The 13,181-nt window shown below is 58.6% G+C and overlaps 1 protein-coding gene across 1 annotated transcript in view; it reads left to right on the top strand.

Moving 5' to 3' along the window:
• RET (ret proto-oncogene) overlaps positions 1-13,181 on the top strand; it is a 52,693-nt gene that overhangs the window by 27,460 nt on the left and 12,052 nt on the right. The window contains exons 4-12 of the mRNA XM_032432573.1: positions 958-1,202; positions 2,386-2,581; positions 4,018-4,217; positions 6,306-6,564; positions 7,310-7,435; positions 7,986-8,096; positions 8,632-8,754; positions 9,630-9,886; positions 12,284-12,431. Of these exons, the coding sequence (XP_032288464.1) occupies positions 958-1,202; positions 2,386-2,581; positions 4,018-4,217; positions 6,306-6,564; positions 7,310-7,435; positions 7,986-8,096; positions 8,632-8,754; positions 9,630-9,886; positions 12,284-12,431 (1,665 nt within the window). The remainder of the gene's footprint in view (positions 1-957; positions 1,203-2,385; positions 2,582-4,017; positions 4,218-6,305; positions 6,565-7,309; positions 7,436-7,985; positions 8,097-8,631; positions 8,755-9,629; positions 9,887-12,283; positions 12,432-13,181) is intronic.

The raw sequence follows: 13,181 nt of genomic DNA, 5'->3' as shown, positions 1-13,181 counted from the left end.
GGGACCGAGGGACGTTTGCTTTCCTGCCGGGTGGAGCTGACGTAACCTCTGTGGTTGGCTGTGGGGGTGGTCAGTGTTGACCCTCAAGCCGTCAGCATTTCCCCCTTCTCTGAGTTATTCCTGGAGGATGAATTTCAGTACAGGCTTGGGTTGAAGAGTGTGCTATCCCGACTGGTCCTCCCCTCACCAGGTTGTGGGAAGATACACGAGTCACTGCCCATACAGCAGGGCCTGGTGAGGAGCAAGCATGTTAGCCTTCATCTAGCCCATCCTCTGGTGAGGAAACAGGGGCACAGAGAGGCAGAACAACCAATCTGGGGTCACACAGCCAGGAGGTATAAAGTGGGCGTGCAAAGAAGGCAGTTGGAAATATTTGTGTGTTAACTTCAAACCGCACACTAAATGTCCACCATGTTTGTTTTCATATGGTGGAATAGTGGCTTTATTTCTCACGTTCTCTAAAATGAGCACATATTATTTCCATAATTTTAAAATTGCGTAACTATTTTTTTCAAGAGCCAGCCAGTGCTGGGAGCTGGATCTCTGGGCCTGCAGCCTGGTTGAGCTGGTGTCCCCCACACCCCCAGCCCCACCAGGGGAGGCAAGGTTGGGGAGGTGATGTGAGCAGCCCTCCCTAGGTCATCAGGGTGAGGACCTGATGCAGGCCTTCTGGTTCCCCGAGCTTCCCCATCAGCGCGAGTGAAACTGGCAGGCCCAGGAAAGCTCATTAGTGCACAGTCATCACTGCCAACCAGTGCTTGGAGCTCTGTGCCCCACCCCTCTCCAATCTGGAGCTGAGGAGGAGGAGCTCAGGGCAGGGCCAGCATGCACCCCAACTCTGACCCACAGAGGCCACCCTCCCCTGCAGCCTCTCCTGGCGGGCCCCTGAAAAAGGCAGCTCACCCTGCTCCCTGGCCCAGGAGTCATGTTGGGGTTCCTGGTCTGCTTGGTGTGTAGGTGAGAATCTGCCCTTCCGTTGCGCCCCGGACAGCCTGGAGGTGAGCACACGCTGGGCCCTGGACCGCGAGCTGCGGGAGAAGTATGAGCTGGTGGCCGCGTGCACGGTGCGCGTCGGCGTGCGCAAAGAGGAGGTGGTGATGGTGCCCTTCCCCGTGACCGTGTACGATGAGGACGACTCGGCGCCCACCTTCCTCGGGGGCTTCGACACCGCCAGCGCTGTGGTGGAGTTCAAGAGGAAGGAGGTGCCTATCTGCCACCGCTGTGCTTGTCTGTTGTCTGTCGTCCATCTGTTGGGTGTCTGCCACTCCGTCCACCGTTTATTCTTGGTCTATTGAGCTGTCCGTCTAGCCATCCAGCCATGTGGCTGAGCATCCCTCCAGCCATTTGTCTTTCATTTGTCCACCCAGCTGTGTGTTGGGGCTTTCTGCGTGTCTCGAGGGGAGGATAAGAGGGGAGGTCAGCCCAGCTGGCCCCGACGAGTGTCCGGGGACCCCGGATGCCTAGCATGAGTCTGACCAGGCTGGCAAGGCCAAGGGCGCGCATCGGAGAGGGGGAGAGGACAGCGGCCAGGAGGGCATTCCCTTCCACCGCTGTCAGCCCTCACTGGAGGGTCAGAGAGACTCCTGGAGGGTAGCCCAGCAGTGCAGCAAGAGCGGGAGTGGCTCCGGCTGGGATCGCCCAGCACGGCCCCGCCCACCTCGGCCCGCCCCGCTCTGGTCCGGCAGGTGGAGCGTGACTGCCACCTGCTGGGCCTTGGGCCGTCCTGCAGCCCGCTGGCCAAGGGCGCAATGGGAGACGTGTGGTTGGGTCTCTGGGTAACCCAGGTGCTGGTTTGGTGGATGGGCGGGCGGGAAGAAAGCACATCTTATTGGTAAAGATCGCATAAGCTTGAAGGGCTGCCTTGGGGTGACAACAAGGAGTCTGGTTAGCAGCGAAAGCAAAGACGCCCTGTGACTGCTCAGAACTCTCCTCGTGATCCCCTCCAGCCTGGTATATAGAAGGTGTTTGGAGGAGAACATTCTGGCGTACACCTGGGCGGGCTTGGATCTGGCTTTGCCATCTATCGCTATGTGACAGGGAGCTAACTCCACCCTGTGGGGCCCAGCTTGCTGTCTCTGTGGGACCTGGTGAAGTCCGTCAGTGGAGCACCTGGGCAGCTGCTTTAATCCATTCTGACGGGAAGTCTGTAGGTGCCTATCATACCTGTTGCACAGGTGAGGCGCAGTGGCCCAGGGAGGGTGACTGGGCTAGACTGGCAGGGGACCCCATGGGAACTCTAACACAGCTCAGGCTGTCCCTAGAGCCTGCTCTGACTGCACACTCTTGGTCCACTTGTGGGGCACGTGTCCTCCGGAGGTCTCAGCCTGCAGGGTCTCTGAGGGGTCCCTCTCACCAGCTCTGACTAACACCCACTGTTTTCCGCAGGGCACTGTGGTGGCCACGATACGTGTCTTCGACGCTGATGTGGTGCCAGCATCTGGGGAGCTGCTGAGGCGATACACAAGCACACTACTCCCTGGGGATGCCTGGGCCCTCCAGACTTTCCGTGTCGAGCACTCACCCAACGAGACCTTGACCCAGGCCAACGGCAGCTTTGTGCGGGCAACTGTGCATGACTACAGTAAGAGGGGCCAGGCATGGCCTGGCTGGGCCCCCTAGGGAACCGGCAGTCCACTCTTCTCTAACCACCCTACACACACACACCCTACACACACACAAACACACACACACTTGTCCTGGCCCTCCGAGCCCCAGGCCACAGATCCTTCCACTCCTCTCCGCCCTTCCTTGTCTCTACTGGGCTCACCTTGGCCACCTTGGTGGGGTTTTACAGGCTTTCTTCTCTCCCCGAACTGTCTCCTGGCAGACCTTGGTAGGGCCCTACCACACTTCCCCATGCTGACCATGCCAGGGCTCACTGCACACTACAGATATATACATCATTGCCTGAGGCCTTCCTCTGGCCTCTGCTTTGCAACCCCCGAGGTACCTGAGTGCCTGGGGATTATTTCTCCCTTGTCCCCACAGCTCTCTACTAACAGGAGTTAGTATACAACGGCAGCTCTGTGTGTTTGAGCCAGAGGATCCTGCAAAGATTGTCCTATCTGGCTCCTGGAATGTACTGCAGGACTAAGCTCCAGGGGCCCACTGTGCTTACCTGCAGGATGGGGCGTCTTCATCAGCTGCCTTGCCCCCACCCTCCTGCCCATGTTTTCTGGGATCACCTTCCAAATACCCAACTTGCACTCGAATCCTTGATTTGGGATCTGCTTCTGAGGGATCCCAGAATCGCTGGTAGTGTTACCCCTTTCTGCCTGGACAGATCCTGTTTGTTTCTCATCCTCCCCACCCCCACTGAGCTTTTGATGGTCTCCTGCCCTGTATAAGGGAAAATGTCATCCCTGCCAGGCCCACTCATTCTGTACACCATGTGTACCAAAGCCTCCTCACCCTTTCCCTTGTGTCTCTGCAAAACTAGAACCATAGCCATGGTAGACAGCAGCTACGGAAGTGTGCGGGCTCCACGCACCGGGGGCCTGTGGGGTCCAGGGCTCCAGGGGAGGCTGCGGCTGTTGGGGGGAGTTCTCTGGGGGAACAGAGGCCAGTATAGTCTTCCCAGGGCCTCAGTGGTGGTAGATCTTTATCTCGTGTATGCGCACACCCCACACACACATGCTCCACACACACACACACACACACACTCTATATGCATACCACATACCACGCGTGTATACACAACACACACAGACATCCCACCACACACACACACACACACACACACACACACACACCCCACCATACTTACAGGTGACCTCCCAGCTGAGAAGGCTTCTCTCGGCGTCCAGCTCAGCACAACGGCCAACATTTAAACAGTGGTTCCAACGTAGCCCCACCTGCCAAGTCTGTGATCCACACAGCACACATGTGAAATCTGTGTTTGCACACGTGTGTGTACGTGCCAGGTGTGTGGCTGGGAGGAGGCGCGCAGTGGCGTAGGACAGCAACGGTCCCAGGCCTGAAGCAACGAGGCAGTCATCACTGTGCCCCCACCCACAGGGCTGGTTCTCAACCGGAGCCTCCCCATCTCGGAGTGCCGCTCGCTGCAGCTGGCCGTGCTGGTCAATGACTCGGACTTCCAGGGCCCGGGGGAGGGCGTCCTCCGCCTCCACTTCAATGTGAGCGTGCTGCCCGTCAGCCTGCACTTACCCAGCGCCTACTCCTTCACTGTGAGCAGGCGAGCCCGCCGCTTCGCCCAGGTGAGCCCACAGCCTGATGCCTGCCTGGGGAGGGGCATGGAGGGGTGGAGGACCCCCAGGGCGGGACACTCTGTTTAACAGATTGCAAGCAGGGCTGGGGGTGAGAGACACTCCTTCTGGCCTAACCAGTACACGGAGTGGCCCGGGGAAGCCACGGGCACAGGGCCAGGGAAGCTGGGGCCATGGCGAAGTTGGCAGAGTCATGGGCAGCATTGGTGGGCACCATAGGCCTCTTTTTTGCCCTCTCTGTTCTTGGTATCTTTAAAGCCTGTTTCGTCCTAACGTGAGAGCAATGCCAGCTGAATCTACATATGGTGACTTAGAAAGATGTTCCTGGTGGATTATTAAGTGAAAAGTGGTTTGTAAAAATACTGGCCTCACATGCCTCCTTATGTTCAAAAACAGATTTTCATTGATTGAATTTGCCAGTATGTAAATGCAGGTAGTGGTTAACAGTGGCGCCCTCTGCAGGGAAAGGTGAGGAACACTTCCTCTTTGCCTTCTACAAGTGCGTGTATTAGAGCTTATCTTGCCTTTGTCATTGAAATAACAGTTAGAAGTGGAAAAAACTTGAAGTACCCATTAAAGAAGAGGAAGGGCAGAGAGGACTGACCCCTTCTCGCCATATCAACTAGTGCTTAGCATTTTGGTACAGTTTTCTCTAGAACGTTTCTCTTAAGGACGTCTGGAATTTTACTTGCAATTGCAGCATGCATATGACTTCACATACTGCTCGTTTCTAATGGAGCAGCTTCAGATACATCCTCTTCAGAAGGTCATGCTTAGGGCCATCTCCAGTTGTCCTAGTTTCTGTGGTTGGTTCCCATGCCCCCTCTACTCCTGACAGCCACCCAGGTCCGACACACAAAGGACCCCACCCTTGGACATATCCACGCTCCCTGATCTGCCACCCATGGCCTTGCATGGAGGCAGAGGTCCAGGACGGTGGGAGGTGACAAGGCAGAGTGGCCCGAAGGGTGTCTGAGGGGATATCGGATGAGAGCAAGCACTGCAGGAGATGTGTCCCCTCTACCCCAAAACACTCAAAAGATCCCAGGGACCTGAGTCCCAATCCAGCCTCAAACTCGCTGTGATCTTTCACCCCCACTCCCCAGTGTTTATGATTGTAAATTGAGGATAGTGACCTTGGGCAATTTGGAGGACCCTATGGGAGCGTGGAAGCGAGCATGCTTTGTATGGGGATGTGCTGGGACATCCGGGAGGTGCTTTGGTTGCGGTGTCAGACCTGGGTGTGGAGGAGCCCGGCTCTGCCCTGGGCCTGAGCAAGGCTGAGCAAGGACCTGCTAAGTGGCTGCAGGCAGGGCCTCACCCTGCCCCACCCTGCCCTCTGCCCCGAAACTTGACTAGTCAGATTTTCTGGTTTTAAGCCACTGAAACTCTCATTCTAACTCATATGGCTGAGGGATAAAAAGGAGAGTTCCAGCTGCCCAGCTCTGGGCCCCAGCAGTGGCACTGCCAGCCTAGCATCCCCAGGAGAAGCATCCTCTCTTTCCCAGGGCTTCCAGCCAGAGTCCCAGGAAGGCCCCTTGGGGCTCGGGTAGGACAGGCAGCAATGCTGCATGAATCCTGTGGCCCCAGTGCAATGCTCTGACTGCCCGGGCAGGTGATCTGGGCAGGGGGTGGAGCACCCCAGCCACATGCACTGAGGATGGCAGTTGGTGGTCCCCAGAACAAAACTGGCCTGGCCAGAAGAAGCGAGGGAGGTGAGGAGGAGGGACCCAATCAGCCTTCGTACCTAAATGAGTGAGTGAGTAAAGAGCGAGCTAGGAGCGCAGGCACCTCTCGAGGCAGTCACTAAACCAAACCTCAGTGTCCTGTGTTCTTTCGCCTCTGGCTCCCAGGAGCAGGGGTGGGCGGTGGTGTGATGGGCAGGGCAGGGCCAGGCAGGTGGATGCATCTGCAGGTTCCAGGGACGCGGAAGATGGGGACTTGTGGGGAGGGGGGATCTGTCATCCCTGGACCCAGTAGGGGACAGTTCCAGGACTTGGGCTGCCCAGAAGCCCCCCCAGCCACCATCACAGGCCGGTGCACCACCCGGCTGAGGCATTCCCTGTGCCCCATGCCTAGATTGGGAAAGTCTGTGTGGACAACTGCCAGGAGTTCAGCGGCATCCACGTGCAGTACAAGCTGCAGCTGTCCAGCACCAACTGCAGTGTCCTGGGGGTGGTCACCTCAGCCGAGGACACCACGGGGACCCTGTTCGTGAATGACACGGAAGCCCTGCAGCGGCTCGATTGTTCTCAACTCCAGTACACGGTGGTGGCCACCAACCGGCCAACCCGCAGGCAGACCCAGGCCCCGCTGGTCGTCACCGTGGAGGGGACGTGTGAGTGCCAGGGCCCCGTGGAGGGTCGGGACAGGCAGGGTGTGGCAGAGCCACGGGCTTCCCCCACACAGAAGGGGCCCGGGCCTGCTCCCCTTCACCTAATGGCAGCGTCCCTGAGCCTGAGTCTCCTTCCCTATCAAATGAGAATCGCAGTGCACCCTGCGTAGCTGGGCTGGGAGGGTGACAAGGAGAAAGAATAAAACAATGTAGCCCAGAGTGACCGCATAGCATACGGTCGCTACTCCCTGTCACCACTGCCGATGCATTCAGTACATGCACTTGCTTTAGAGCGGTCAGAGAAAATACAAGACCCTGGTTAAATTTAAACTTCAGGTAAGCAACAAACAATTTTTTGGTGTAAGTATGTCCCTTTGCAGAGTCTCTTAGAAGACAAACTTCCAGGTATGTCCATGCAATGTTAGGGACACAGTTACACAAAGCAAGGGCCAGTGTTTATCTGAAATACAGGTTTAACTGGGCATGTGTGTTTTGGGCTGAGTCTAGCCATTAGCCTCCTCACATCCTCCGTCCATACTTAGCCCAGCCCAGTAACTGCCCCCCCCTTGCCGTGACTGTGGTGACAGCCTCTTCCTCAGTGGCCCCCATCACTGCCCTGTGCCCTGGTGCTAAGGCAGGGCACACCTCCCCATGAGAGGAGCCTGGCCAGTGCTTCCCTCTGCCCCTGGATGCCAGCTGGACACTGGGTCCAGGCCAGCCCCCATGACCAGCTTTCTGCCACCCACAGATGTGGCTGAGGAGCCAGGCTGCCCCCTGTCCTGTGCAGTCAGCAAGAGGCGGCCTGAGTGTGAGGAGTGCGGCGGCCTGGGCTCTCTGACGGGCAGGTGCGAGTGGAGACAGGGAGATGGCAAAGGTAGGCCCCACGCAGAGCCAGGGGCCTGCGACCAGGCGGTCGAGAGGGGTAATGGTGGCTGAGTGGAAACGGGGTCCGTGTGGGCCCTGCCAGCCACTGTGATGGCCCTTCCCTCTCTGCATCTGTTGCTCAGAGCCTGGTCCACATTTGTAGTTCCTGGTGTCGGGAGAGGGTGAGCATGGATGCAGAGTAGGCACAGCACGAGGACATTCAGGCTCTTCATCACTTTGGGACCACAGGTCCCTTTGGGTTTGGGAAGATCTGGGCCAAAGTTGGATGTGCAGGGGACAGAGAGGCTCTACCTGGGAGGTCCCAGGACAGGGCATGTGGCCCCAGACAGTAGGGCTGGGGCGTAGACAGCAGCCAAATCCAAGCTGTGCCCACCACCACAAAGATCCCACTCACGGATTCTCTGCTGGGGCCTCAGCTTGCTCCTTGGGAGGGGGCAGGGTTGGCCGGGGAGGCCCCGGGGTGCCGTCCTTCTGGCTCTGGCAGTCTGCCCAGGGCGGGCGCTCCCACGTGGTGGTGACCGGCCCACTGTGTGTTATAGGGATCACCAGGAACTTCTCCACCTGCTCCCCTAGCATGAAGACCTGCCCCGATGGCCACTGTGATGCTGTGGAGAGCAGAAATGTCAACATCTGCCCCCAGGACTGCCTCCGTAAGCAACCACTGGGCCTGCAAGGTCAAGGGCCTGGTGTGGGTAGGGGTAGCCAGCGGGAGAGGCTTGGACTCCCACCTGCACTTCAGCCAGACCAGCCTCATTCCTGAGTTTTATGTGCTGAGACTTTTTCTCACATTTCCTTTGAACGAAGGGCTCTGCCCCGCCAAAACTCTAGAGCCTGGTGCCCTGACCCACTCTCCAGTGTCTCCCTGGCCACGGTACAGCTCCCGACCCCTGATTCTCCTGGCTCCCTGCTGCCCCTTCTCTGCTCTGTGAAGTAACCATGTGTGGACCTCAGCAAGGGTCCTGGGCAGCCTGTGGGTTCCTCCTCCTACCTGCTGGGGCCAGGGAACTGGATTGGGGGCAGACTGTGCTAATTCCTACCCAGGTGACCCAGATTTCAGAGCTCACTGCCCTCCCTGGGCCTGAGCATGCTGACATCGTGTGGGGAGGGACCTCTCATGCTTCTGCCTGGGTGGTCCTGGTTTGTGTGGTCACACCAGGAGGCTTAGTGGGCTGCATCTGTCCCCAGGGGGCGGCAACATCATTGGTGGGCACGAGCCAGGGGACCGCTGGGGGATAAAAGCTGGCTTCGGTATCTGCAACTGTTTCCCTGAAGAGAAGAAGTGCTTCTGTGAGCCTGAAGACAGCCAGGGTGAGTGGGTGGGGGGCACTGCTGGGGTCACATGCAGGGCAGGGCTCCTCACACCTCCCTGAGCCCCAGTGAGCCAGGGAGGAAAATTGTAGGAAGGCTGGTAAAACCCAGGAGACCCTCTTCCTTCTCTCTGGGCCTCGGTTCCCCAATCTGTGCAGACAGGTCTAGGTCAGGGCCTCTACAGAGTAACTTCCAGCCGAAAGTTCTATGGGAAAGATTGGGCTGGAAAGTTCTTCCACCCAATAACTGAGCATCTACTCAGATGGTCCTTGGGCAGGGTCTTCTCTGGGCCCTGGCACCGCCTGGCCAGAATCCCGCCCTCCCACCCAGAGCCTGCGGGTGTGCCTCGGGGCCAGCAGGTGCCGAGGGTGGCCTGGGCCTGCGCACCCGGGGAGCTTTCCTGCCTGAGCCCAAGGACGGTTTTCTTGTATTTGAGTTGTTGCTGCATGATGCTAGGTCGGGAGCCACTTCCCTTCCCTCTCCCAGTTTTGTAGAGAAAATAGAGCAGACATCGGGCACATGGAAGAGGGACTCCGCCTCCCCGCCAGCGCGCGGGGCCCGCCGGCTTCGGTGCGGCCTTCCACGCCTTCCTCCTGGTGTGGCGCATACGCTGCCTCTGCCATGTGACCTCGGGCAGGCTGATTACACTCCCTGGGCCTCTTGGCCCTTCTGTAGGAGGGTGACAACCGTCTCCGTAGAGAAAACGTACGGCACCGTGCCTGCCAAGCGGCGGGTGCCATGTGGGCGTCTCTGTTGCCCTCGCATGCGGGCTCCAGCAGCACTTGCCGGCGGCTCAGGCTGCCAGGGCAGCCCTCCCGCAGTGGGCACCGGGGCCCTCCCGGAGCGCCGTCCCTCACGGCCGCCCCTGCCCGCAGACCCGCTGTGCGATGAGCTCTGCCGCACGGTGATCGCGGCGGCCGTGCTCTTCTCCTTCATCGTCTCCATGCTGCTCTCCACCTTCTGCATCCACCGCTACCACAAGAATGCCCACAAGCCGCCCGTCGCCTCCGCCGAGATGACTTTCCGCCGGCCGGCCCAGGCCTTCCCAGTCAGCTACTCCTCGTCGGGTGCCCGCCGGCCCTCCTTGGACTCCATGGAGAACCAGGTTTCTGTGGACGCCTTCAAGATCCCGGTGAGGCTCCGAGCAGGGCCTGGGCCTGAGAGGCAGCCGTCCCGGAGGCCCTGCAGGGGGCACTGGCCTCGGGCCTGGGGAAGCAGGGAAGTGTGGGGAAGGGCACACGGGGCTCCCTGGTGCTGAGTGTCCTGTAGCGCACAAGCAGCTAATGCGTCCTCGCCCACCAGGAAGACGCCATGAGCAACCCCGAGTCTTCGCGGAGCTGCCTTCCAGGGAGGGCAGGCGGGCGGAGGGCTGCAGAGGGCATGGGGCAGTTTAGCAGAGTAGAGAGTTCGAGGTGCTAATTTAGGTGGACTGAGATTTGGGAGGGTGGGCCACGCCATACCTGATAGGGAACTGTCCTGCAGATGCCCCAAGGATGGGGGGTCGGTGGGGGGAGAAGCCCTGAGGAAGACTGTGGATTTTATTCTCAGAGGGTGGGGCACTGGGGTTTGGGGGTTCAGTGGAAGAGGCCGATATTTGGCCTTCATTTCTGCAGGCTGCTGTATTGGGGAGTCTATGGGGTGGGTGCAAAAGTGGGAGCCCTGTGATGAGGCACTCTCCTCATCCAGGCAAAAGATGGCAACAGGCAGGGGCTGGGCCAGGGTGGCAGCAGTGGGGAGGGGAGTTCATTTGGGGAGTGGAGAAAGGGCTACCGTGGGGCCTCGGGGCCAGCTGTGGCGGAGGCAGGCCCCAGGACTCTGTAAGCAGCGGGCTGATAGAGCGTGCTGGCCAGAGCCAGCGGACTTCCAATCCCCCTTCTCCATGGGAGGGCCTGGGCCTGCAGTTACTGTGTGCTCCTTAGAGCCCCCATCCTGCCTAGGCCTCCCCTCAGCCTGCCGTGCTTCTTCTGTGTTCCTGCTGGCAACTGCTAAGGAGCTGGAAGCCAGATTCTAAGAGGGACTGAGGAGAGGTGTGTGTGAACAGAAGCTCCACCTCCAAGGCCTGGCAGGGAACATCGCCCCTTGACAGGGACCTCCAAGCAGAAAGCTCAGGAGTCACCAGGCCTTTGGCAGTACCCAACCAGGGCTGGGAGGTGGCCATGGTTTGTAGGAGGAGCCACCCAAGGGTGCTCACCCCTTAGTGTGGGTCTGGGCCATGGGAACCATTCCCACACGTGGTAGACACCGCGGCCTCTATCCTAGATTTCCTAGCTCCAGTCGCTCAGCAGACAGGGTCTATGACCCCTGTCCCGGGAAGCATCTCAGCCTCCACAGGAGGCGTCTGGGATGAGCTATTTGATTCCTTTATAAACGCAGGCAATTTACGGAGAGGTCACAGGAAGGGCAGTGCTGGTGCGTGCTCGAACAAGTGGACACACACCACCCTCAGCCTACGTCAGCTTGGGCCCGCAGCAGAGAAGCCAGAGCCCAGCCTGAGGCCCAAGGGCTATGCTGACCAGCTCTGAGGACACGTTACTCAACTGCTTGACCTCAGTTGTTTCTTATATAAAGTAAGGAGAATTTTTAATGTCTTTTAAGAAGATCAAATCAGTGCTCTCCGCACAGATTTAGCACAGTTTCCATGTGCAGTGAATGCTTATCCAGTGCAGTGAGGAGGTAAGGACACCAGGCTAACGATGATGTTGTCAACTCTGCCCCTGACTGTGGGTTCCTGGGGAACCTGAGCCGACACCAGGATGCCCAGGAGCTGGCCAGCAGGAGCCTGAGACACGGTGCTGAGAGGAGGCCGCCTCTGCCCACAAGGAGTGCACTCACGCACCTGTACTTGGGTGTTGGAAAGCATGGCCCTGCTCAGCAGGACAGTAGGCCCCGTGGTGTCATCTGTGTGGGTCAGGCGAGTCTGGCAGGGTGCATCATAGCAGCACCGCCAGGCCACACCCACATCCAGCTGCAGGGAGACTTGGGGCAGTGGACGCCCGGGTGCTGGCACGGGAGGGGAGGTTCCAGCATCCCCAGGACAGGCTTTGGCATCCCCAGTCAGAGTTCAAGGATGTGAGGCCAGGCTGGGGTCTGGGAAGCTGTCCCAGAGTCATCTTGAGTGGGATTTCAGTGGGAAGGCAGGGTGGGTAGAGGGAAGAGGCCACACCCATGTGAGCACCCCCTGGGTGCTAAGTAAGCCCTGAACTTCTTGTTTGAGAGACAAGAACATGGGCCGGGGAAGGCTGAGGCCATGTTCGGTAGACCGAGGACAAGCAAGGGTTCAGGCCTCCAGAGTCCAGGCCATTCTGTGCCAACAGCTGTCTTCCCATAAGGTGTAGGATCCTGCCCAACCGTGGGGTCCTGCCCTCGGTGCAGGGGGATGACCAGTGCCCGCTAGGTTACGTGGCAGTGGTTTGCACACTGGAGCTTCTCTGCTGGGGGCTCATTTATGGGCCTTGTCTTCTTCTTTTCCTCTTATCCTCACCAACTTTCTCCCTCCTCCTCTTCTTCCCCTTTCTTCAACCCCACATAGGAGGATCCGAAGTGGGAATTCCCTCGGAAGAACTTGGTTCTTGGAAAAACTCTGGGAGAAGGCGAATTTGGAAAAGTGGTTAAGGCAACAGCCTTCCGGCTTAAAGGCAAAGCAGGATACACGACCGTGGCCGTGAAGATGCTGAAAGGTACCTCTCCGGGCAGTGTGAACAGGTGGCTCTTTTGGAGCCCCGAGGGCTGGATAGAGCTACCCTGAAAACCAGGGTGCTGGTAGCCAGCCTGGGGCCTTCTAAAGAGCCCCCCCTCCCGTTGCTATTCTTGAGTGGCTACATTCTAGAGACCACCACCATGGATGACATGGGCCAGGGTAGTCCCTGGAGAAACAGGGCAAGAGGACTTTCCTCACTTGGAAGGTTCTAGAGTGGTGCTGCTTCTGCACCAATGTTGGGTAAAGAGCTGAGTTTTTAAAAAATTAAAAGCTGACAGTTTTCCCATCCTAGTCTGCCCCATTCATTCCTCTCAGCCAAGTGCCTCTGGGGTCCTGGTGAAGAAGTCAACCTGTAAGGACTGGCCCCTGGCCCCTGGGGCCCTGCCTGGCCTGATCCCCGGTGGCCCCCCATGGATCTGCCCTGCCTCTGTGACCAGTCGTGCCATAAGTCCAGCTCTAAGTGGGCACATACTCACCCAAACACACACTGTCTCACTGGTGTTTCTGAGCTGAGACTGGGTGGACGGCCCTCTGCCATGACTCTGGTTCACGTGGACCAAGGGCCCAGTGGCCATGCAGTGGGTACAAGTTGGCAGGTGCACATGAGAATTCTAGTTTAACACTCGGGGCTACACTGTGCAGGGTGATTCTGAATGCTTACCTAGGCCCTCAGACTAGGGTCTCCCCATGCCCCCCTGAGGCCCCAGGCACTAAGGGGTCACAGTGAGAC

This window comes from Phoca vitulina, unplaced genomic scaffold (assembly GCF_004348235.1).
Source record: "Phoca vitulina isolate PV1807 unplaced genomic scaffold, GSC_HSeal_1.0 scaffold48, whole genome shotgun sequence".
In the NCBI taxonomy this organism is placed as follows: Eukaryota; Metazoa; Chordata; class Mammalia; order Carnivora; family Phocidae; genus Phoca; species Phoca vitulina.
The sequence above is the reverse complement of the archived record's forward strand: the minus strand, read 5'-3'. Positions and strand labels throughout refer to the sequence as shown.